A 24,818-nucleotide genomic window follows, 5' to 3' on the forward strand; every position below is an offset into this window, starting at 1 on the left:
CTCGACCTTGTCAAAGGTTGGGACGCACACACGACACGCTCCAGGGCGACTGGACTGCACTGCCTTCAGCTTAACATCAGCTTTCTTCTTAAGGATCGTACTCAGGGTGTTGCGAAGAATTCTGAACGCCGTGGCGACCGACGAATTTTTCTTGCCAGCCTCCACCAGTCGAGTGATGTCCGCCTTTGTTGAAAAATCCAAATTCTTGCGTGTTTTCGCGGCCATGGCTCCAGAACACGTGCCAAAAGCAGAAAGAAAAATACACTGCACCACATGAATCTCAAGCCTTTGCGTTGGCCTCGTGAATAAAAGGAACAAAGCGAATCAAAAGACGCACCGCTCCGCGTTTCCGCACTACCACAAGCCCAAGCTGCACTGACCTCGTTCGTCTCGCTGCACCAGCGGTGTCAGCCAACCGAAACACAGGAAATGGGTGCCTGCGGTCCGCGTCTTCGTAGCGCTCTTTTCTTCAAGCCTGCGGCCAGCGTGGTTTCTCCCTCCCGCTTCCCTTTCACACGCAATCGCACTCCAAGTGCTCCTCGTCACGTGCCTTTTACCCACACGCCCCTTTCTCAGAATGTGGGGCGGCGTGCTTGAGATCACGAGAACTTCGTGAGAAGAAGCGCACTTGCAGGGGTGGGGTGGGGTGGGAGAAGGGCACTTGCCGGCACCCAACTCAGCATGGAGTTCAATACATCGATATGCCGGTGCACGGGAGTTCTACATACGTTAACAATAGCGCTATACTTTTGCACGGGATTCCCAAGGGGATTTTTTAACTGTTCAATATAGACAATAGTGCGATATATCCGGGATTGACTACGTATAGATTGCTCAGTTAACCTAACACTTCCAACCACTAGATGTGCTAGAAATCAAATAAAACATTTATCACTCTGGCACATCTGTTCCCTTCAGCGTCACTCAAGATTTTTCCGCACTCATCACATTTTTGGTCGCAACACAGCATTGATGTTTTCTGGTTGTATTGTTCTCTGTGCTCTTCATGCTGTTTGATTTTGAAGATTTCAACATACGAACTTGATGTTTTGGTACATTTTTGGTAGAGGTGTGTGGTACTGCCACTGAAACACACAATGTTCTAGTGGACTAGTATGAATTCCAACTATGCAGATTGTTGCCCGCTGTTCCTTCCCTGCTAGTTACTGCAACGATGGTTGTCTTTGTGCAAGACTCGGTTTTTGAAGCCGGTAGTGGTTAAGAGCAGCTTAATTAGTACAAACACGTCGGCACACGCAACCGTTCACTGGTGCCTTTGGCCGATGCCGGCAAACACTTTGTTCCTGGTAAAGCATGTGCCTGGTACTTATGCAATAGCTTTGAGACGTTAAAGGTAGCTGTCAGTGTGCAACAATGAATTTGCCACTTAAAGGCATATATACTCTTTACCAAAGTGCTTTGCCATGGTCAGTGACAAACTGTCAGAGTAAGACATGATTGTTCATGTGCTGAGAGGAGTTGCAGGAGGTGGTTTTGCTCCGTATTAAAAACTACACTACAGCCCTGCTATGGGCGATTCCTGTGTCTCCTGTGAATTGCTAATCCGTTTACTCCTTAACTGCGAATCACGAGATAAGTCGTCATCACAACAAGCATTCTCAGGTGCCCATGACGAGTTAATGCATTGTGAACTTTCCGCAATGCTTGCACATGTGTATATATGCAGATTTTTGTGATTTTAGCAAATATATAATATGCAATGACATTGCTTTCTTTTTTTTTCAACAAGACAAGTAAAAATACATTCCTAGTATATTTTTTATAAAAGGAATGGCACAAGGTATACAGGTGTAAAGAAATTCAGCACTTTTAAAATTTTTTTATAAATTTGTTATTGACGTGTACCCCTTAATGCCGATGACGAGGTAACTCGTCATCACAATGAGCGCCCTCTCATGCCTATGGTGAGTTCACTCATCGTTAATTTTCTGCAATTTTTACACATGTGTTTTCCACGACCAATTTTTCGGATGTCTTTGCAGCACCGCCAGATACCCCATAGAGTCAATCTACAGGAATTTTAGCAGTGTGTTCAAAGGGGCTTGTTGGTTCATCTTTGGAATAAAAAACAGAAACAGCGCGACACAGGACAAGCGAGTAAAGAGCACAGGACAGCACTGACTAGCAACCAAATACTTTATTTGCAGAAGCAGCATATAAAGACATCATTGAAGGTGGCATGAAGAACAGAAAAGGAAAGATAAGCGTTAGCCACGCATATAATCCAGTTCTTTTGTCGATAGCATGAGGGACGCAGAACTGGCACATACGAATATTCGCACTTGTGAATATGCGAAATGCCTCAAAGATTTCCCACCATTCTTTTTGCTATATCTTCCAGCGCACTTCTTAAAGATCGGGGTACAACCACACATGTTACAGTGGGCGGCCAGATGACTGTATGGTTTTCCATGCGGTATGCTTGCACAGGCGATCATTAATGCACCTCCCCATTTGCCCGATATAGCAACGTTTACAATCGAGTGGGATTTTATGGACGACCTGCATTGTATAGTCAATGAAGCTGTGAACATGATTCTTATAACAACTTTTTCATGCGACAGTATCCACCCGGTTGACTATTTTGCACCACCCGCTCAGTTTTGCACGACACGCTCAGACAGGAATGTCTGAAATTTTGGACGCAAGAACCCTTCGCCGTCCGATTTTCCCAAATCGAAGCCACCACCGCCGCCATTTTATCTCCCAGCCTCGAACCGGCACTCTCACCTGCTGATCCACTGGCAGCTGTAGCCACTGCGGCAACGCTTCACCTAGCAGTTTCGACGTTTGCTACCAAACTTCCTGCCCACTCAACACACATTAATCTTTTAGCCTGTCCAGAAGACATCTTATTGACATTTTTACTAGATGTTTAAGATTCATAATTCAAAAAAGAAGCAAGGCATGCAGACACGGACACATGAGAAGAGAAGTGGACAACACGAATGCTGCACGAACGTCATCGGCGTTCGTGTTGTCCACTTCTCTTGTGCCCGTGTCTGCACGCCTTACCCCTTTTTTGCGTTATGAATCCTTACCAGCTAGCTCAGCTTTCTGTTCTATGTTTAAGATGTCTTGTAGCAGTCATGAAGACCATCTAATGCACTGCCAAATAAGGGATATAAGATGTCTTGCAATATACGGTCGCCGACCGTTTATTTGGACCTCACGGGGTTCGTGGAAATGTCTGATAAACGGGTGTCCGAAAGAACATTCAGAAAAAAAGAAAGAAATCCTTTATTTCCATGCACTTATTTGGGCTTGGCAGTAGGCTTGAAGAAATCGTGAATGTGTCGTTGCACGCTGTTCCGTTTACACGCAGTCAGATCAGCCTGAATCTCGAAGAGGGTCATGCGGTCACTACTGATGGCAAGCTTCGCTGCTGGAAAAGCTGGTGCCACCATCGGTGTTACGTGTCATGAGGGATCAGGTGGACACAGCAGCCGCATCGGCTGCTTCGGAAGCACCGAAGCGAACTGAAAACGAAAGTTTAAAGTCCTACCTGCCTGCGGTGGTGAGGTTTTCCCACCTTGGGTATCTGCTTGACAGCATTTGAAAGAACTATAATAGGCAGCTGCTGCTTTTGGAGGTGTGCAGCATGGTAGGCTACTGCTCGGTGCTGCAGTGCCGGACGTACGCAACGGAGCGTGGTGTCAGCCTTATTCACACGTAGCCACGGGACAAGAAGCTGCGTGAAGCTTGGCTCATGAAACTTAGAACTGACTAACTGCCATCGGCTGCAGCTCGGGTATGGAGCAAGCACAAATGCGAGAAACATTTCTGCTACGGCGTCGGCACTGCGATGTTCGGTGAATAGCAGAGAACGTGCACTGAGACGTTCGCCCGCGCCCGCTGCCCAGCTAATATCATGACGCTTTATTTGGTCTATGAACTTGTTGATGCTAGATTCTGGCAAGTTCACTGTAATAGAAAGCGAGCGGCAAGAAGCGCATTAAAGAAAGGCATGGCACATGGTCATGTTTGTTTTATGAATGTTGTACTGGATTAAGAAAAAGAAGCAGCCGGTAATTGCTCGCTTAGAAGACTGATAAACATACAGTGCGATGCAACTTGAGGAATAATTACACTGAAGCTTCCAAGACTTTAGAAGAAAAGAAAAACCGTCGCGACGGCACAACACAAGTCGCCGTATAGGCGTCAAAGCCTAGTTATAACGAAATTATTTCTCAACAGCTCTGATAGTGTCCATGTAACAATGGTTGCTTACGTACTGTCAATTGCTCATATACTGCGGCATAAAGCTCGCAGCACGGTGCAAAAATGCACTCACAGCAAAAGCAAAACATTGTGCTCGGACGTGCATGCAGACACGCAAATTGGTCGCCGCGAACACATTTCGCATAGTATGCTCTCAGTGTTTGCCTACCTTTCACGCAAGAAGCTGGTTCAGGAGACTCCATCACGGCGACCACGCGCAGTGACATTCACTGTGCATATTCGTTAAAGAGATAGCATCTATGAACGATTCTGTGTTTTCAGTTTGCCCAAGATTATCATTTTGACAGTAAAAAACTTCCCTCCTTTTGAAAGTACTTACAGAAGTGTCCAGGAGGGTTGCCACATGGTGTTTTTATTGAGCGCCGTAAGCCGTATGAGGAGTGTGCCGCATTATCCCTCATACTACGCAAGGGAGGGACTTTTGACAGATGGCGACTCAATAAGTCCTTGCCCCCAATAGGCGGCTGAAAGCACAGTCACTGCTTGTACAAGCTCCGCATGCGACGGCAGTGTGGCAGCAGAAACCTGACGAATGATCTCATCGGCGTCGAGTTCTGCGCATGTCAGTACAGCATCTGTGAAACTGTCAAATGAGACGGTGTCCGGAATCGCAATGCCACCACTGTGGAGGTCTCTAAGAGCATTTTCAGCGTAACTATGGAGCACATTGGAAAGCGACAGATCCTGGGCCTCCATGGCACCCGCTTCATCGGTTACTACAAATCCAGTGTGCCAAAAGCAGCTCTAGCTTCGGGTATCTGCCGTCTCTAAAATTTTTCCTTTCCAAGCTGGAGGAAGACTTACCGTATTTACTCGCATAATGATAACACTCGCGCAATGATCGCACCCCTAAATTTTGTCGTCAAAATGTGACTTTTTTAAAATTTCCCGTGTAATGATCGCACCTCGAACTTGCTGCAGCGATATGTCGTGTGCCAAGTCTAGCTGATAATTATCGCACTTACCATCTGTCAAATGCTACACGAACAACTCTTCAAGACAAACCAGGCGGTCTGCATGCACCAAACATTCTTAAGCGCAGATGCCCCATTTCATTCCTTTCATCACTTTCCTCACTTCCATCACAAAAAAAAAAAGCTAAACCCAAACTTTCCTTTATTCTGTGTAGGCTTTATAATGGTTGTGGTCAACAACAACAAAAAAGGCGCCTTTCGATTCTTCTCGTCTGCTCTCGTGGGCGCGCAACAAATTGCAAATGGCAACGATAGTAGCCACGTTTACACTGACACGTAGAAGTGTACCCTATTCATACGCCAATGCTTGTAACACAGCTAAGATATTCGCCCACCCTTAGCGGAAACATACCGTATTAGGATAGTAGTGAAGACAAGTGCCACAGTTTCCATAGCATGCCCGCCATGTGTTTCTATGTCACTGGCAGCTAAGCGCACCTATCTGTTTCTGTCCTCTCAAAGTGGACATGGCTACGTTATTGCCGCAAACTTGTCGATATTAAAGAATCATTCATTACTGATATGGAAGAAACTGTTTCAATGCACGTAATGTACTCACAAGAAGAAAAAGAATATCACGTTCAACTTGCTCCGCTGGCCGCCATTTTTGTTTTTGTGTCCCGCACTACATACAGCGGCAGCCGCCTATTGTTGACCTGTTGTCATCCCGCAGCAAACACAGGAGGAAAAAAATTTTTTTTTTCTTCTCACAGGAAATTTAACCAGTGTAATGACGCACCCCTGTATTTGCGTCAAATTTTTTTTTTTTTGCGAGAAAGCGTGATCATTATGCGAGTAAATACGGCAGTTACTTCACCAAGAATCTTCGTCTTGTTTTGCAAGTAATCCAAGACCATCTGCTTCAAAATATTAAATTCTCGGGCAACTCCACTTTGAGACTGGCCGCTCTGGACTTGCTGCATAATCGCAATCTTTTTTGCCATTGACATTGTGGTACATTTAGTACCACGCTTGCCGGCATTTCCTAGTGCAGTCTGCAAGGCATTGTCGGCGCCATTAGACACTTGACGTGATGTTTCCGTATGCCGTGTTGGATCACCGCAACCTCGACACAGCACACAAACACCAACGTGCCATCCCGGCGACACCAGTCGCACAAACTAAACACATGGCCTACTCGCAGCATCGTGCACAATGAAATAAAGAAATCAGCTGCTGTATTGCCTTGACATCGCTTACTAAGCTGAGACTGGCACTGCTGCAGCCACTCTACTGAACCAGGCAGAAACAATGATGATGAGCGGGGATTTGCAGTAGCGCCACATCGTGCGGCATCAAGGAGGCTCGGTTCAAAACAAAAATGGTGTTCAGCAAGTCGAACCATGCACCGGTCAGAGTCGGTGGAGGCAAGTGCCATCGATCGAGTTGGCTCAAGGAGTGTACGAAAAATCAAACGAGACGTTGCAAGGTGTCTGAATTTTCAGCAGTTATACATTATCGTCTATAGGGAGAATGGCGGTGCCGGGAGAAGGGCGAATAATTGAGCATGTCCGAATTTTTGAAGTCGGAATAATTAGTCGGCGACTGTATATTGTAGTCGCTTTAAGAACAGCCCTCAAATGTTTTGCAAGACATCTTGCAGCCGTTTCAAAAACAGCTATAAGAAAGTTTGCGAAACGTTTCGTAGCCATCTTGAAAACCTCTTTATAAGGGTTTAAACAGATTCTCGAAGACCAAGGTATGACACCTTCTAGTCAATATTTACGTAACATAGCCCTACATTTTCTTTAGTGACAGGTCCTTTAAGCACCCAAGGTGACGCATGTACTAGCCATTTCAAAGTTATTAAAAAAATTAGCAGTGTAATGAAGAAGAAGAGCACAAGAACAAGGCCAGCCAGCTCATTTCTTCCATGCCTGCTGTGCAACCAGTGGGCCAGCCGGATCGCCAGTGCTTAGCACGAGTGTGAGCTGTTCGGGCAACCAGCTGTTCCTGCTGTGCGTCACCTGCCTCCTCGGTCACGAAGAGACGTTACCCTCGAAACTGTTCAGCGCACCTAGTACAATTGGTGGAGGTGCTGGGTATTTAAGAACATCTACACCCTGGAACTCCGGTCTCGGACTCTGCCTCCCGTCATGCCTGTCTCTCCCCAGCCAACGTCGCTGCCACCCCCCGTTGCCTGCTCTGGTGCTGTCCCGCAACGCCATCTAGCGGTTTTCAGCGGTACAGATGAACAGGACGTCAATGACTGGTTGGCTACGTACGAACGGGTGAGCTTGCACAATCGATGGGATGATACCGCCAAGTTAAATGCCGTCATATTCTACCTTGCGGGAGTGGCTCACCTGTGGTTTAAAAATCACGAAGCCAACTTTCAGTCCTGGTCCGCGTTCAAAACCAGTTTCACTGCAGTTTTCGGTCGCCCTGCCATCCACAAGTTGCACACCGAGCAGCGGTTACGAGAGCGAGCGCAACAACCCGGTGAAACATTCACGTATTATATTGAAGAGGTTCTCGGCCAATGCAAACGTTTGGATGTTTCTATGCCTGAAAATGACAAATTGAAGTACATATTGAAGGGCATCGCCGATGACATTTTCCAAGTGTTGATCGCCAAAAGCCCGCGTACCGTAGCAGAGCTCATAAACTTCTGCCAAAGCTACGACGAGTTGAGGAGGCAGCGCGATTTGACCAGGCGCCCCTCAGTAGCTGACAAGGCCCTCTCTTCCATGACAGCTTTCTCTGATCGCTCCTCTTTGCTCACGCAAATCCAAGCTTTCGTGCGGGAGGAAGTTGCACGTCAGCTTTCTCTGCTACCCTTCGCAGAGCTACCCCAACAGCAGCCTCTGCCGCAACAGCCTTCTACACAGCTCGTTCCTACGCTCCGGCAAGTTATTGAAGACCAAGTTGCTGAGGCTCTACCAATGCAGCATCAGCAGTACGCTGCCGCCGCGCCACTTACGCATCCGTCACCGCGCAGCCCCCTCGTCAACCACTCATGCTACATCCTCAGCCACTACCACCCGTTCATAATCCCGTTCATTGACCTGCTCCTGCCTTTACTAATCCTTGGCACACACAAGACAACAGGCCCATACGTTTTGCCTGCGGTATTCCTGGCCATGTTGCATGACTCTACCGCCGCTGCATGCTGCACTCCGATGAGTTTGTGCAGTTGCCTCCCTATGCCGACGTGCAGCTTTTCCACGACGCTTATTTTAGTCGGCAGTCGAACAGGCCACCAGCTGAGTGCCCAGTCCTTACACGTCGTTCACCTTCCCCACGTCGCCGCTCGTTGTCCCCCATGCGTCGGCGACCTTCACCCACGCAAGAGGAAAACTAAGCGCCACATTTCAGGAGGCAAGAACTGCATCGCCATCAATCTGTACAAGTCCTGCATTGTCGCCTTCAAACGTTGTCGACCTTACTGTTGACGGCGTCCCTACCGTTGCGCTAATTGATACTGGAGCAGCCGTGTCTGTCCTAAACGAACGCCTTTCTCGCGCTTTACGAAAAGTTACGACGCCACTTTCTGGGTTTTCTCTTCGAACAGCAAGTGCCCAGCCAGTTGAGCCTTCAGCAGCATGCACAGCTAGAGTTGTTATTCAGGGCGTTCTCTATCTTGTGGAGTTTGTGGTTCTGCAGTCCTGTTCTCACGACGTGATACTTGGGTGGGACTTTCTTTCGCAATATAACCCCGTCATCAATTGTGCACGTGCTGAAGTCGAATTATCGCCTCTGTGTGACGTGCCCCTTGTCGGCGCCACTTCTCTTCCCGCTAAGCTAGTTCTTCGAGAAGACATTGCCATACCGCTGTACTCGTCTGCCGTTGTTCCCGTCTTCTGTGGCGCTGTCTCTGAAGGTGCTGTCCTCTTCACTCCTTCAGAACTCTTCATGACCCGCAATGCTTAGTGAGGACTGGTTAACATTCATTTCTACCATCAGCACCTTAAAACTGAATGGAAATGCACCACTTGTTCATTGGGGGAGGGAATAGTTGAAAAAATGACAGCAAGGTCTACCAAACATGTAAATTCACAGCAGAAACACTATTGTGAGGGAACACATTTCAGTGTTCATATCCGTGAAATTTGAAAGTGACATTGAAGAGAAAGCAAGCAGGACACTGAATGCTATAAATACATGGGCAAAATCAAATTGTTTTAAAATTAATTCTAGAAAGACAAAAGTAATATTGTACTTTCCAAAAGGGAAGGTAATTTCTAGGCCGTTGAACGTGTTCTTAAGCTCTGATACATCAGAACGGCAAGTTGGGCCAGTTGGTTGGGATTCATACTGTGTCGTCGTTTTGTACCTTCTGTTGTCCTTGTCTTAGGTTGCACTGTAACAAACCTTAGTATGAGCTCTGATACTGTTGAAATAGTTGATTCTGTTAAAATCCTTGGCATTATATTTTCAAAACATTTTACTTGGAATTATCATATTGACTATATTAGATCAAAAGTGTCTATCTGTCGGTGTTACGCTTCTCCTGTGCAGTATTCTTCCTGTCAAGGTTAGGCTGTTGCTATACAGCTCATTAGTTCTCGCTCTCTTGCAATATTGTACCATTTTGGGTACGGGTGTCACAAATTTATCCAAGCTTCACCTTCAAAAAAGAGCTGCAAGATGCATTGCTGGTCTGCCTTACTGTTCTCCCGCCGTGCATGACTTGTTTTTAAAATATTAAATTCTGCCAATCTACAGTTTACACAGTTATAGAGTTTGAACGATCTATAAACGCTCCTCGCGAAGTGATGAACATAACTGTTATCTGGCAGAACTTGAGGAAAACACGCATATTCTGCAGACTAGACTTGAAGAAATTTCGTTAGTGCCAACACCTAGGGCATATTATACTGAGCAGTCTCTTTCTTATACTCTTCCAGTATTATTAAATAAATTATGCACAGAATTGTTTGACCTTTTTGAACATTCGAGTGATGGTATTAAGCGATTTTTTCTTAGCAAAATTATGTGATGATATTGCACTCAGTTTAAACCTATACCGATTTTTTTTTTTTGTTTCCCCATAACCTGTTATTTGTTTTTCTAATGCCTCTATTTGTGCTGCAATGCATAGCACTGCTTTTTAGAAAGTGCTTTGTTATCTTGTTTCAGTGTTTATGTGGAAAAAATGAAAATCTCTGCCCTGTGCTGTATTGCCAAGTTCAGGGTGTCCACAAACCGGGAATTCTCGGGGATATTTAGTAGTCTGGAAATACTCAGGGAATTTGTGCGTCTATCAAGGAAAATTTATAGCTGCAATTTTATTGAAAGGCAACGAAAGTCGCTGTAATGCTGGCTCCAGTAAGAGAGCGGAATCGCAACGAATTGTCTTTGACGTCTTGTCATCGGCTGGAGGAGTTGCTAGTGTACAGTCAACGGCCGACTTTCTGGATGCCCGATAATTCGGACGGCTTCGCGGCACCACCATGTACCCCATAGAACGTCTCTGAAAACGTATCTGAAATTTTGGACGCAAGAACCCTTCGCCGTCCGATTTTCCGGACTTCTTGCCGTGACCGAAGATCTGAAACGGCATTAATCAAAGCCACCACCGCTGCCGATTTGATTGTCTCGCCGCCTCGAACTGGCGCTCTCACACGCAGATCCGATGGCAGCCGTAGCCACCACCGCCGCAACGCTAGGTCTAGCTGCTTCGACGTTCGCTATTAAGCTTCTTGCCATTCGGTGCCGTGTTTTTCATTGAAAGAATTGCCGCTGTGAGCAATGGCACCGACTCCGCCTTTGTGGCCATCGCGATTCCATGGCTTCGACGCTCGGAAAGCACATTGCATTGCATAAAGCCGGTTTCCGACTGTTAGTTTTGCCTTAGTACAATTGTGCCATGCGGTGAAGCATACGCAAATGTATTGCGGTGAAGCATAAGTGTGGGAAGGGGGAATTCTTACGGGACATTATTTTGAGACAAAGCGCAAAACAAAACACGAGGACAAGAGAAGGAAACGAAGACGCAGCGCTAGTTATGTAGTACCAACTAGCCCACCAGTCTGTTCTCTTGAACACATTATGTATTCCTTAATTATACACACATGCACCCATCATCTCCTGTCACAGTAGGAGCACCGATATGCCTAATAAGTGCACTGGCAGGCCTTCAGAGCTTTTTCGGATGTGCCTGTGGCGATTTCAACCCATAAGGGCAATAAAAGACATGCATTCTTTTTTTTCTTTGAACTGCCCGATTTTTTGGACGTTTTCGCGGCCCCTAGGAATATCGAAAAATGGGGCATTGACTGTACAACTGACCAACACGATGCTTCAAAGGGTACGTGGGGCGAACGCGCGGTGGAAGGAGGACGAGAACACAAAGGACCTACGCATTGAGGAATCAATGAACAGGAAAGGAAGCATGCCATCGCTTCTTTCAAGGAGCTTGAGCTCAAAAAACAAAGTGGTGGCTGACGCCAAGATCCAGGTGACCATCATCCAAACCAAGTAAACACTTAATAGCAGTGAAACGCAACACTGAGGTGTTGTGCGCAGGCTGAGAGTAACGTCAGGACAGTTGAGGTTGACTTTGCAGCTGCTGAGAGAGAATGTCACTTGTTGCAAAGTTTGGGCCTCATACCACTGAGCTTGCTATCAGTTGATAGAAATAGCTCATATTCAGAAATACTTGCTTCTGTATGCATCTCCTTTTTATTCATATTTGAGAATATCCGAGTTGATTTGCAGTTTTCTTTTCGAGGACATTTTATTTGCTGTGCCATTTACTAACTCCGCTGGAAGAGTTGCCAGTGTGCCGTCAACGACAGACTTTCCGGACGCCTGATAATTCGGACGGCTTCGCGGCGCCGCCACGTCCCCCATAGTCAATGTATAAGAACGTCTGAAATTTTGGACGCGAGAACCCTTCGCCATCCGAGTTTTCGGTCTTTTTGCCGTGACTGCCGGTCCAAAACAGCATCAATCAAAGCCACTATCATCGCCACCACTTTGATTACCTTGCCGCCTCGAACCGGTGCTCTCACACGCAGATCTGCTGGCAGCCGTAGCTGCTTCAACGTTCGCTATTAGGCTTCTTGCCGTTCTGTGCTGTCTTTCATTGAAATAATTCACCGTTGTCAGCACCCACTCCGCTTCGTGGTCCTCACGATTTGTTTCGAAGCTCGGAAAGCACGGCGCGTTGCACAGTGACGGTTACCGAAAGCCAGCTTTGCCTCAATGCATCAGTGTTATCAGTGTTTCATCAGTGGTGAAGCATACGCGAAAGTATTGCCATCTTTCTGTATGGTATTGCAGTGAAGCATAACAATTGCGTCATGAGGAGGCCATTGCCATGGGACACAGTATGTATTCCTTAATTATACAAGCATGCACCCGCCATCTCCTGTTACAGTATGAGCACTGATATGCCTAATTAGTCTACTGACAGGCCTTCTGAGCTTTTTCGGATGTGCCTGTGCTGTTTCGGGCCTTTAAAGGGCCCCTCTGCAGGTCTGGCCATTTTGAGCTGACAAGTGTCATGCATACTATGCGCGCTAACGATCGTGTCTGCTAACTATTACATCGCTACGCGTTGTGGAGAGCTGAAATTTCTAACCAAATGCCGTTTGCCCTTCTCCTCGTGGGCACCAGGCTCCCAGTTGGAGAGCGGACGTAATCAGCCTTTTGCGATGCATTGTGGTGCCATCGTGCGGTAGCCACGAGAAACAATTTGGCAGGTGCCGCTGCGTGATGCGACAGCCGCCCCGCGCGAGACTCGCAACCAAATAAGCAGCGTGCGAGACAAGACCAATACGTGTAGGTGCCGTCATATCTTGTCATCGTCAGCTAGCGATCGAGCCCGCTGGTGAATGCTTTGTACCCGGAGGTTTCTTCAGCGTGACGAATGGCTGGAAGAGCTTCGGCAACGCTTTACCAGCTCATCCTTGGCCTGAAACCGCTGCACCTGTGGCGTAAAGTGAATAAGTAACAGTATGAGTATGCACAAAAACGCATGAGCCAAGTAGGGCACAAGGTGTAGTTCTTAGGGCGAATATCACGTTTCACCACTACATGTCTTGCTTTATGGTGTGCCATGTGCTTGGCGTACATACATACACAGGCAGGGGGGAGGCCAACAGAATGCCAAGTTGCACATGTTATTTATCCACATAAAGTGTGTGTACATCTACAAAAATGCCAAAAATGGTCATAATGGCCAAAATCGCTAATACCCCCTGTTTATGGGGTGCCTGTCTTCCTCAGACCGTGCCGCGATACGAACATAGCGGTCGACTGCGTCCTTTTTTTGAACTGGTGCGTGTGCACAAACAGTGTCAGTATTGTCATGTAGTAGTGACGGCAAAGAAGACAGTAGCAATACTGTGAATGACGAAACTAACTTTTATTGGCCGAACCTGTGCCCACAAAAACAGGCAAACCTTATGCACAACGATAGCGGCGAACACAGTGGACGATCGCCAAAAATTTGATCTGCCGATCAAGCGCGTCGGCTTTTATACACGAGCCATCGAACGTTCGAGAGTAATCGCTGGTGCCCGCATGCCTTCCAGAAACTTCTACACCATTCACGTTGCGCACATATGCAATCAGATTACACAAGGTTCAGCGACGACAGACAGCGGATAGAATGATCTATAACATTAGAGAAACTTCCGATTCATGTGGGCGCGTCACGCGCTGAGCGATACCATTTGTTTGACGGTGAAAAGCGGTCACCCGAAAAAAGATAAACAAGTGCACGTGTCAGTATGAAGTGTCAGTTACACAGTAAGACATGCCACTCGACTCCAGAAGATGCCGCACAGGAAAATGAGCCTTAGTACATGCCGTACTACATCCCGATTCGCTAAGCGAACGTAAAAGCCTTCTGCAAGTAAATATTACTGACTGCCGACAAGAATGACGAAACAATAATTAGCAACGATTGCTAATTAACACTATCAGCTACTTCCACAGTGCATGCTGTTTCCCAAGTCAGCCCGGCAGTGCAGGTGAGCTTGGCTTCGACAGATAACTACGCTGACATGAGCATTCACTGAGCGTTTATAAAGCTGCAAGTGTGCACGGTATGAAGTTGAAAGAGCATCTGTTGAGAGAGAATCTCACCTGTGACAAAGGTCAGGCCTCATACCAATGAACTTGCTATGAGTTGATAGAAATTGTTCATATTAGAAAATATGTGCTTCTGTATGCATCTCCTTTTTATATGTATTTGAGGATGGACAACTCGATTTGTAATTGTTCTTACCATTTTTTTTTAAGGTATTCGCTGTGCATTTTACCAACTCCACCCTTCCGTTTTCTTTTTGAATAAAATAAACATTAGTCTTACTATTCCAACTTTATTAATTTGGGTTCTCTTTATTTTTTAACATTCTTACGAGAGAGTGGCAGCATCAGGCGACATGGTGTCAACCCGTCTTGACATAAAATGAAGTTCTGTGTCACTCAGGGAATACTGCAAGGGCACTCAGGAAAAACCTGGAAAACTCAGGGAATTTGGAAATGTCAGCTTGGTAGACACCCTGGCAGCAATTGAACTGACCAGCGCCGCTTCATAAATGAATTCTCTTGCCAATAACGGCACTGTCGAAAACCCAGTACGCTAAATAATTGAACAGATACGACCACTCATTTTAAGCATACAATGCTTTTAGCTTCCATTGTCAGTGACCTTAAAGTGTCCTTAGGCCAAACGCCAGGGTCGTTATCCGGGCACTCAAACAAGAACCTCTGGGCAACCAGTCAAAACTTAAGAAATTGTAGTCTCTTGCCCCCAACTCCTTGTACAGGACTGCATTACATACGCTAGTTACTGCCCAAACAAGTTACAAAAAATATTGCTTTTTAGTCCTTTCTGATATTTGTTGACAATATCACTCAAGCTGTAACTTCTAGTACGCTGAAGTTTTATTTGTCAGCAATGACAACATTCAAAAGGCAGATACAGGGCACCATACACTTCATTGACATCTTTTGGCACTGAGACAGGGTTGCCTTGCTATTTGAATGCCAGCGGTCCGTGAGTTGCGTGGCACGCGTTTTGCATCAACTAGAGAGATGGTGCCACGAAGGTTCAGGTGCTTTTCTTATAGGTGGGCAGTGTGCTCTATCTCCCTGGCATCTTTCACTGCCTGTCATGCCACCTTCAGCTGGTTTTCTTCTAACTGGGCAGTGTCCATATGGACCAGTGCACAGTATGGCGTGGTGCGTTGTGTTGCGATGTGGTGTAGCAGGATCTGCCGTGTGAACATGCACTACACCATTTTAAGATTGTGGCTAGCATCATCTCCGACCAATCTGCTTTGCTGGTTCCAATTTCATGCGTACATCTGCTCTCGATTACGGGAGAGGCAGAAATTTTTAAGCCGTTCTGCTTGCATCAAGTTTTTGTCAAAAGAAATTTCTTTTAGACGTTGAATCCATTAATACAATGTTTTGAAGACTGTGTGCTACCTGGGTAGGCTGCTATTCGGTGCCGCATTTGTCATTAAAATAATATGTCGCTGTTAGCAATGGCGTCGAATCTGCCTTTGTAATCCTCGCCAATGACTTCGAAGCGCGGAAAGCACGTCATGTTGCATAATGCCGGTTCCCAAGAATAATCTTTGCCACAATACCGCGTTAGGGCATATGCGATGTATTGCGATGAAACGTACCAGAAATGGAAACGGCCAACTGACACAAGACACAGCATCTATTCCTCAGTACGAGCACCGACACGCCTAATAAGTGTACTGGCAAGCCTTCAGAGCTATTTCGGACGCGCCTGTGGCAACTTGAGTCCTTGGGGCAGTCAAAAGCATGCATTTATTTTAACGCGACAGCATTAAGGAGCTTGTGTCGTAGAAAAGTCGGTGTCGGCGGCATTTGCCGGGAGCAAAAAATCCCGCAAGGCAATTCATAAATAAAAACAACTTGCAAGATGGGCTGGGTGGGAATCGAGCCAGGGTCTCCGGAGTGTGAGACAGACGCTACCACTCAGCCATGAGTTCGATGCTTCAAAGCGAGACAAATGCGCCTCTAGTGAATGTGGTGTTGCCTTAGAAATGTGCCGTAGAAAGTTATACTGAGGTGTATATCGGTAATTATGAGCATGTAAATTACAGAAGTCACAGTTAAACGCGTAGCAAAGTACATTTCTGCTACATTTCTTCTGCGCTTGGCGAACACGCAGAGCCATCTTGCGGCAAACACAGAAGACCCCCTCTTCGCAATGTACGACGCTGCCCCGACAGGTAGCACGCCACTCGCCCGCTTCTCCCCTTCGTCTTGTTTGAGCACATTGGGGCTGTGCGGGGACCGGTGCAAGAATGCCCCAATACCCTTGTGTTTAATAAGTTTTCTCGCTCTCTTCCCTTCCAACTTCCAGCGTGCGTCACTCGAACCCTCGTGTTTAGGTGATGCGGCTCCTCTTTCTGATCACAGCGCGATTCCTAGGTGCAGCGTCTGATGCGGGACGCCTCTGACGTGATCGCTGTGCCGTAGCGCGTCTGGTGGGAAAGTGTCCCCTGCGATGTGTGCTGTGCTGCTGGCAAGGAGTGATGCGTCTGCGTGGTGCTCCTGGAACAAATAATTAGAAAAAAGTTATGCTGTGGACTTAGAAGTGTTGTATATGAAAACTATGTCTTTGTGTGACTCAAGAGCATGCCAAGCAAATGAGTGGGCGGTGCGAACGGGGTGCAATAACGCTATCGCGTTCCACTCTTGAAGGCAAAGCTTAAGCGTCCCCCAGTTTTTTTTTTTTTTTTTTTTGCCGTTTCCGCAGCCCCTAGGGAGCCCAAAAGTCGACATTAATTGTATATGTGCAGTTTATTTTAATTTTAAAAATAATTAATACTCAATAACTTTTAGTATTTTTCCAAAGACAAGTGAAAATGCAATAGGCATTCTTGGTATCATATTTTTTTAGAAAATAAATGGTGCAAATTTGCATGTCTTAAAAATTTTTCCAAATTTCTCAGATCAGTTAAGGTGTTAATAACGTATGCACCCACACATAAGGCAGTGGACTGAGAGCCAGCCTTCATCCGTACACTTGGTGTCACACTTGCATTTTAAGTCTGTGTTAACAGTTACTTCTACAAAAGGTAATCTCTCGTGATGCCTTTTATGTTGACGCAGGTTATCAAGAGAGCCTTCCAGAAATCCCAGAGTCTTCAAGAACGCATCGAGGTGTCTTGCATTTGCTGAGCTACATCCACCATGATGCTGCCCATTCTTTTCCTAATAAAGTGATAAACTGAGTTACTTCACAAGCAAATTTCCTGACAATCACAAATCAGCAGCACCAGAATTTCGCCCTTCACAATGATGCAAACAGAATCCACACAGCACTGTTGCTTACACTGAAAGCTTTCCTAGTTCCCCCCCCCCCCCCAAGCCAACACACATTGCAGCACTCTTGATTCAATGAAAGGCTTTCCAATTCCCCTCCCCTGCCAACCCCAGGCCCACAGACATTGCAGCACTGTTGCTTAAACTAAAGGCTTTCCAGTCCAGTCCCCCCCCCCCTACAAGGCCAACAGACATTGCAGTAATGTTGGTTAAAGGCTTTCCAGTCCCCTCCACAATGCACACTTTGCAGTGTAGCACTGTTGATCAAACTGAAGGCTTTCTACTTCCCTTCTACCCCCAGCCGACAGACATTACAGCACTGTTCCTTAAAATGAAAGCTTTCCAGTTCCCCCGAAGCCAATGCACAATGTAGCACTGCTGCTTAAACTAAAGGCTTCCCACTCCCCTTTCCCCATGCCAGTAGACACTGCAGCACTGTTCCTTACACTGAAGGCTTTGGAAATCATGCCAAGCCAAGAGACGGTGCAGCGCTGTTCCTTAAACTAAAAGCTTTCCAGTCCCCACCACAAAGCAAACAGACATTGCCAGGGTGTCTACCAACCGGGAAAACCGGGAATTCTCAGGGATTTTGAGTAGTCTGGAAAAAGTCAGGGAAAACTCAGGGAATTTGGGCCTCTATCAGGGAAAATTAGCGGCAATTTTATTGAAAGGGTCGAAAGTCGGGGTAATGCTGGCTCGAGTAACAGACAGGAATCGTAATGAATCGTCTTTGACGCTCTGTCGTCGGCTGGAGGAGTTGCCAGTGTACAGTAAACGACCGACTTTCCGGATTCCCGATAATTTGGACGGCTTCGCGGCACCGCCACGTACCCCATAGAGTCAACGTATCAGAACGTGTGACATTTCCGACGCAAGAACTCTTCGCCGTCCGATTTTCCGGACGTTTTGCCGTGACCGCAGGTCCGAAACGGCAATTATCAAAGGCACCACCGCTGCCATTTTGATTACTTCGCCACCTAGAACCGGCACTCTCGCACGCAGATCCGCTGGCAGCCGTTGCCGCCACTGCGGCAACGTTAGGCCTAGCTACTTCTATGTTCGCTATGAAGCTTCTTGCCGTTGGATGCCGAGTTTTTTATTGAAAGAATTAGCTGCTGTCAGCAATGGCACAGACTCCGCCTTCGTGGTTCTCGCGATTGGCTTAGAAACTTGGAAAACATGGTGCGTTGCATAATGCCGGTTCCTGAAACTCAGCTTCGCCTCTGTACAGAAATGTTACTTGGTGAAGCATACGCAAAAGTATTGCAGTGAAGCATAACAAGCGTGGGAAGGGGCTATTGCCACGGAACACAGTATGCATTCCTTAATTATACAGGCGTGCACCCGGTATTTCCTGTCACAGTACGAGCACCGAGATGCCTAATATGTGTACCGACAGGCCTTCAGAGCGTTTTCGAACGTGCCTGTGGCGGTTTGAGCCCCTAAAGGCACTAAATGACACGCATTTATTTTTTTCCAACTGGCCGATTTTTCAGACGTTTTCGCGGCCCCTGGGAGTTCGAAAAATCGGCCGTAGACTGTACAACTGACCAAGATACTTCAAATGGTCTTTGGGGCAAACGAGTGGCGGAAGGAAAACAAGAACAGAAATGACCTACGCATTGAGGAATAAACAGGAAAGGAAGCTTGCTGCCGCCGTTTTGAAGGAGCCAGCGTTCAAAAAATAAAGTTTTGGCTAATGCCGAGCTGCAAGTGTCTCTCATCCAAACCAAAATAAACTCGTTAAAGCAGTGAAACACAACACTCGGGAGTCGTGCGCGGGCTGAGAGTATGTCAGGACAGTTGAGGTTGACTTACGAGCCGTTGAGAGAGAATCTCAATTGTGACAGAGTTCGGGTCTAATACCACTGAGCTTGCTATCAGTTGATAGAAATAGCTCATATTCGAAAATATTTGCTTCTATATCCATCTCTTTTTATTCGTATTTGAGAATGTCCGACTCCATTTGGAATCTTTTTTGAAGACATTTTATTTGCTGGCATTTTACTAACCCCCCTTCTATTAGATCTCTTTTTGAATAACATGAACACTACTCCTTAGTATTCAAATTAGATTAAGTCGTTTTTTTTAATTTTTTTCTATAGATTACTAGAGAGTGACAGCATCGGGTGATATGGTTTCAGCCCGTCTTGACATAAAACATAGTTCTGCATCACTGAGGGAAATTTTCAATGGCACTCAGGGAAAACCTGGAAAACTCAGGGAATTTGGAAATGTCAACTTGGTAGACACCCTGATTGCAGTACTGTTGCTTAAACTGGAGGTTTTCCATTTCGTCTCCCCTTCCCCAAGCCAACAGACATTGCAGCAGTGTTTCTTACACTGAAGGCTTTCTAGTTACCTCCAAGCCAACACACATTGCAGCACTGTTGCTTAAATTAAAGACTTTCCAGTTCACTGCAAGCCGACACACATTGTAGCACTGTTGATTAAACTGAAGCTTTGTACTCCCCCTTACTCCAAGCCAATGCTCATTACAGCACTGTTGCTTACACTGAAGGCATTCCAGTCCCCACCACAAGTCCGACAGACATTGCAGTACTGCTGCTTAAACTGAAGGCTTGCCTCTTCTTCCTTTCCTAAGCCAATAGATATTGCGGCACTGTTTCTTACACTGAAGGCCCCGCGGGGTTGTCTGCGTCAGCAGGAGTTTGGTCTGTTCGACACCACTTACCCGAGCACGTGAAGGTTGGACCCTCCCACGTGTAGCTGTGCGTGGCTTAGCCCTGTCTGGGGAAAGAGGGATTTTGGGGGTTGCACTGATGCCAGGTGTTCCAACCTTTAAGGCCTGGTGGAAGCAACACACCTCTTTGACCTCTGCTTCACAGAGGCCAAAGACTTACCCACCAGACTGACCCACCTGGAGGAAATCGGCAGCAGTCGGCTTTTCCTGTCCTTCTCTCCAATCTTCGTCTTTCTGTCTCGCCTTTTCATCTGTCCTGTCTTCGCTCCACTTCTTACTTCTGAATTTCCTGGCAGCAAGGGTTGACCATATCTGCAATATATCCAGTCTTGGGTATATTAGGTTACAGCGGCGATGCATGGCTGGCGTCTGCAGGTATTATCCCAACCTAGTAACTTCCCCTTGTTGGGCTCGGTTATGGGTGGCTATCGTCGCCGCCGAATTTTCCACGACAATTGCTTTCCCCCCTCCAAAACCGCCCTCAAAAAAGAGGGTGCACCGAGGCAGCATTTCAGTTCCGTTTGAAACCAAACCAAGACACTTTCCCAAACTACCATGTCCTTCGCAGTGAAGGCAACACAACCGTCACAAAACTCACCTTTCCTCGTATCAAAACGCCTATCAAACACGATCGGACCAGGCTACAAAGCATCCAAGATGGCAAGCAGAGATCTCCTCGTTGAACTGAAAAAGAAAGACCAAGTCGGAAAGATAGCTGAACTCACAAGTATTGGGGCCGTTAATGTCACTATCTCTCCACATTGCTCACTCAACACAAGCAGAGAGGATTTCTTGAACCTCAGTGACGAAGAGCTCCTTGAAAGATTCTAGGAGCAAAACGTAACCAAGGTACAAAGTATAACACTTCGACGAAACGACCAACAGATCCCCACAAAGCATGTAATACTCGCATTTAGTTCTAGGACTGTGCCCAGTTCACTCGACACAGGATACCTGAAAATCAACATCTGACCATACATACCAAACCCCAAGCAGTGCTTCAAGTGCCAGAGGTTCTGACATGCATCACAGTCATGCAGAGGAAAAGAAACATGCGCGAAGTGTAGTGCCAGTGACCATTCAACTGACATCTGCATGCTCCTGCACAATGTGTCAATTGCAAGGGCGATCATCCAGCTTACTCACGGAGCTGCCCTTGCTGGAAAAGAGAAAAGGAAATTATCGCAATCACTGTAAAGGAAAAGACCTCATTCTATGAAGCCAGGAAAAAGCTAGGGTGCTTGCCTCAAGTAAGCTATGCCAATGTGGCGCGGCAGAGGGCAGTGCCACACCTGTTTCAAGAGTCTACAGGGTCCACGTTCAGTACTCGTGTAGAAATTCCAACCGCCCTCTTGGTGGCTGAAGCCAGTGCTGCTCCATCATTATCGAAGACGGGCCGGCAAACCGCAGTGTCGCAGGGCCCAAAGTTGAACCTAACTCCACAGCACGAGACGCATGTCTTGGTGTCTGGCTCTCGATCATCCAGCGCCTCGGAGAAGGCAAAAAAGGGACAGGTAGAAGGCGCCGAAAAAGGGACAGGTAACCTGAACAGTTACTGCACTTAATAAGAGTAATCAACTTTTTAATACATGTCACCTACAACTTGTAAGCTCACTCACATAAGTAAATTTTTTCAATTCCATTAAAATGGCATTTATCATTCATTGGAATTGCAGAGGCCTAATTCACAATGTAGGTGACATCAAAGACATTATAAATAAGTTATCAACAGTAGCATTCTGCCTTCAAGAAATGAACTTGGGCCCCAAAAATACACATTTTCTTAGAGGTTTTACTGTCATACGAAAGGACCGCGAGCACTCCAGCTGTCTATCAGGAGGTGTCGCTGTTGTTGTCCAAGGCAGCATCATTACACGGAACGTTATATTACATACTCCATGCAAGGCAGTAGGTGTCACCGTTTTATCATTTAAGAATGTCGCCATCTGTTCATTGTACATTCCTCCCCTTACCCATTTCACTGCTCAAGACCTGGAAAATTTAATTGACCAGTTGCCAGAGCCTTTTGTTACAGTTGGAGATTTTAATGCTCATTGCACTCTTTGGAGCAGAGATAAAACTTACCAAAGAGGGCAGCTTATTGAAGATTTCGTTTTATCGAATAGCATTAAACTCAGGTGCGCCAACATATTTCTCGCCTACTTCACTAAATTTTAGTTGCCTGGATTTAGCCTTTTGCTCACCATGTGTTTTTACTGACTTTAAATGGGAAGTCCTGAACACATCACATGGCAACGATCATCTACCAGCTGTCATCAAACTCGTTTTATCACTACCCATCACAAATTTTAAACTGCATCACAGAGAAATACATCTTGCTGACTGGCCGCTTTTTGTGAAGCACGCAAAACTCGGAAGTATTTTCAAGTGAACTAAGCATAAACGAAATTAATTAAAAGTTCACTGTGGTTTTAATTTCAGTGGCAGAAAAGGCAATACCGCAAACATCTAGCCTTGTGCGCAAAAAAACTCTATCCCTGGTGTACTCCTGAGTTCACAGAGGCAAAAAAGTATCAAAATAAGGCTTGGGGAATCTTACAAAGATACCCGAACTATGCCAACTCCTATGCTTTAAACAGGCCAAAGCCAAAGCACGATTTATTCGACGGCAGGCGGAAAAATTATTGTGGAAGAAATATATATCATCAATAAACAGTTCAGTCACATCTAAGGGAATGTGGGAACAGGTGGGAAAGTTTCGGGGAGATTACTCGTCTTGCACAATGCGGTTACTTACAACTCCAGGCACACAAACAACATTACAAGAACAGGCAGATATACTTGGCGAACGCTTTTGTGTTGTCCCCAGTTCAGTGAATTATTCAAAGTAATTTTTAAAGTACAAACAGTCTGCTGAAAAATAGAAGCTGCCAACTACTGGCGCGTCAAATGAACTGTACTATTCCCCTCTGACACAACAAGAAATAAACAGAGTCCTTTCCACAGAAAAAAAAAAACGGCGGCAGGTCATGATCGTATTGTCCCGTGGAGCAACGTATGAAGAACACAGTAGCAATACTGTGAAAGACTAAAGTAACTTTTATTGGGCGAACCTGTGCCCACAAAAACAGGCTACACTTAAAGAATGGCGACAACGGCGAACACAGTCGGTGATCGTCAAAATCTGATCAGCGGATCAAGCGCGTCGGCTTTTACAGATCAGTCGTTGAATGTTCCAGAGTAACCGCTGGGAACCCCGTGCCTTCCACAGAGTTCTACACCATTCGCATCGCGCATACATGCAATCAAATTGCACAAGGTTCGGCGACAACAGACAGCAGATAGAAGCGTCGATAACATTCTACAAGCTTCTGATACATGTAGACGCGTCCTGCGCTGAGCAATAAAATTTCGTAGACGTTAAAAGCACTCACCCGTAAAGGATAAACGAGTTCACGTGTCATTATTCACTTCGCCATGCTGGCACATCTATCTCAAGCACCTGCAGGTGATCTAAAATTTTTCAACGTAATCTGGGAATCTGGTATAATGCCGGAAGAATGGAAAAAGGCAATAGTAGTTCCACTTCTAAAAGCTGACAAATCCCCAACATCCGCAAACAGCTACAGACCAATTGCCCTCGCAAGCTGTTTGGTAAAATCATATGAAAGCATTATTACTTTAAGACCCTCATTTATTTTAGAATCAAGAAATCTTATAGACCCCCACCAGTGAAGATATAAAAAGGGTTGTTCAACTACTGACCATCTTGTCCGTCTAGAACATGAAATTCGATATGCATTTTTACACAAGCAACACTGTCGTGCAGTTTTCTTTGATTTAGAAAAAGCTTACGACACCATGTGGAGATACAGAATTTTAAGAAACCTGTCTGACCTCGGGCTCCATAGTAAAATGCTGAATTGCCTAGCTGATTTTATGCCTAATTGAATATTTCAGGTCCGTCTTGGCTCAATACATTCTCATACATTTACTCAGGAAAATGGCATTCCACAGGCTGTGTTCACAGCATGACACTTCATAGTAAAAATGAACTTGGTTAATAAGATTATACCGTCGTCTCTTATGCACTCTGTAGACGTAGATGATCTCGAAGTGGCTTGCCGTGCCTAAAATTTGGCAACCTGTGAAAGGCAGCTTCAAATCAATATAACTAAACTTACACAATGGGCTAACAAAAATAGTTTCCGTTTCTCTGCACAGAAATCAGTCAGCTTTTTATCTCAGAAACGAGGGCTACACGGCGATCCAGTCCGAAAATTGAATAACGCCACACTGTCAGTCAAACAAGATTATAAGTTTTTAGGAGTAACCTTTGACATCAAACTTAACTTCCTAGCCCACATTAAAACACTAAAGATTAAAGCAAATAAAGCATTGAATATCATCAAAGTTTTATCATAAGCGCTAGGGTTTTGACCAAACGTGTTTTTTACATACTTACCAGTTTCATGTGCGTAGCCTTCTAGACTACAGCTGCATGGTCTATGGCTCAGCCAGACAGTCTTACATTCGACGACTTGATCCAGTACATAACCTCGGACTGCTACTGGCAAGTGGTGCCTACAGAACATCACATGTACCGAGTTTGTATGTTGAGTGTAATGGACATCCCTTACAGT

General features: G+C 46.0%; 1 protein-coding gene and 1 long non-coding RNA gene across 2 annotated transcripts in view; one reads left to right on the plus strand and one right to left on the minus strand.

The window, feature by feature from the left end:
• LOC126538462 (DNA mismatch repair protein Msh6-like) overlaps positions 1 to 17,423 on the plus strand; it is a 463,753-nt gene extending 446,330 nt beyond the window's left edge. The window contains exon 31 of the mRNA XM_050185304.3: positions 17,298 to 17,423. Coding sequence (XP_050041261.2) covers positions 17,298 to 17,366 — 69 coding nt within the window. The 3' untranslated portion in view covers positions 17,367 to 17,423. The remainder of the gene's footprint in view (positions 1 to 17,297) is intronic.
• On the minus strand, positions 13,534 to 24,292 carry LOC129386677 (uncharacterized). The gene is made up of 2 exons (XR_011894009.1): positions 20,206 to 24,292; positions 13,534 to 16,736 (listed from the first exon to the last, which is right to left on the minus strand). It is a non-coding gene; the product is annotated as an uncharacterized lncRNA (long non-coding RNA).
• Between the last annotated feature and the right edge of the window lie 526 nt (positions 24,293 to 24,818).

The sequence above is a fragment of the Dermacentor andersoni genome, chromosome 4 (genome assembly GCF_023375885.2).
Source record: "Dermacentor andersoni chromosome 4, qqDerAnde1_hic_scaffold, whole genome shotgun sequence".
NCBI classification, from domain to species: Eukaryota; Metazoa; Arthropoda; class Arachnida; order Ixodida; family Ixodidae; genus Dermacentor; species Dermacentor andersoni.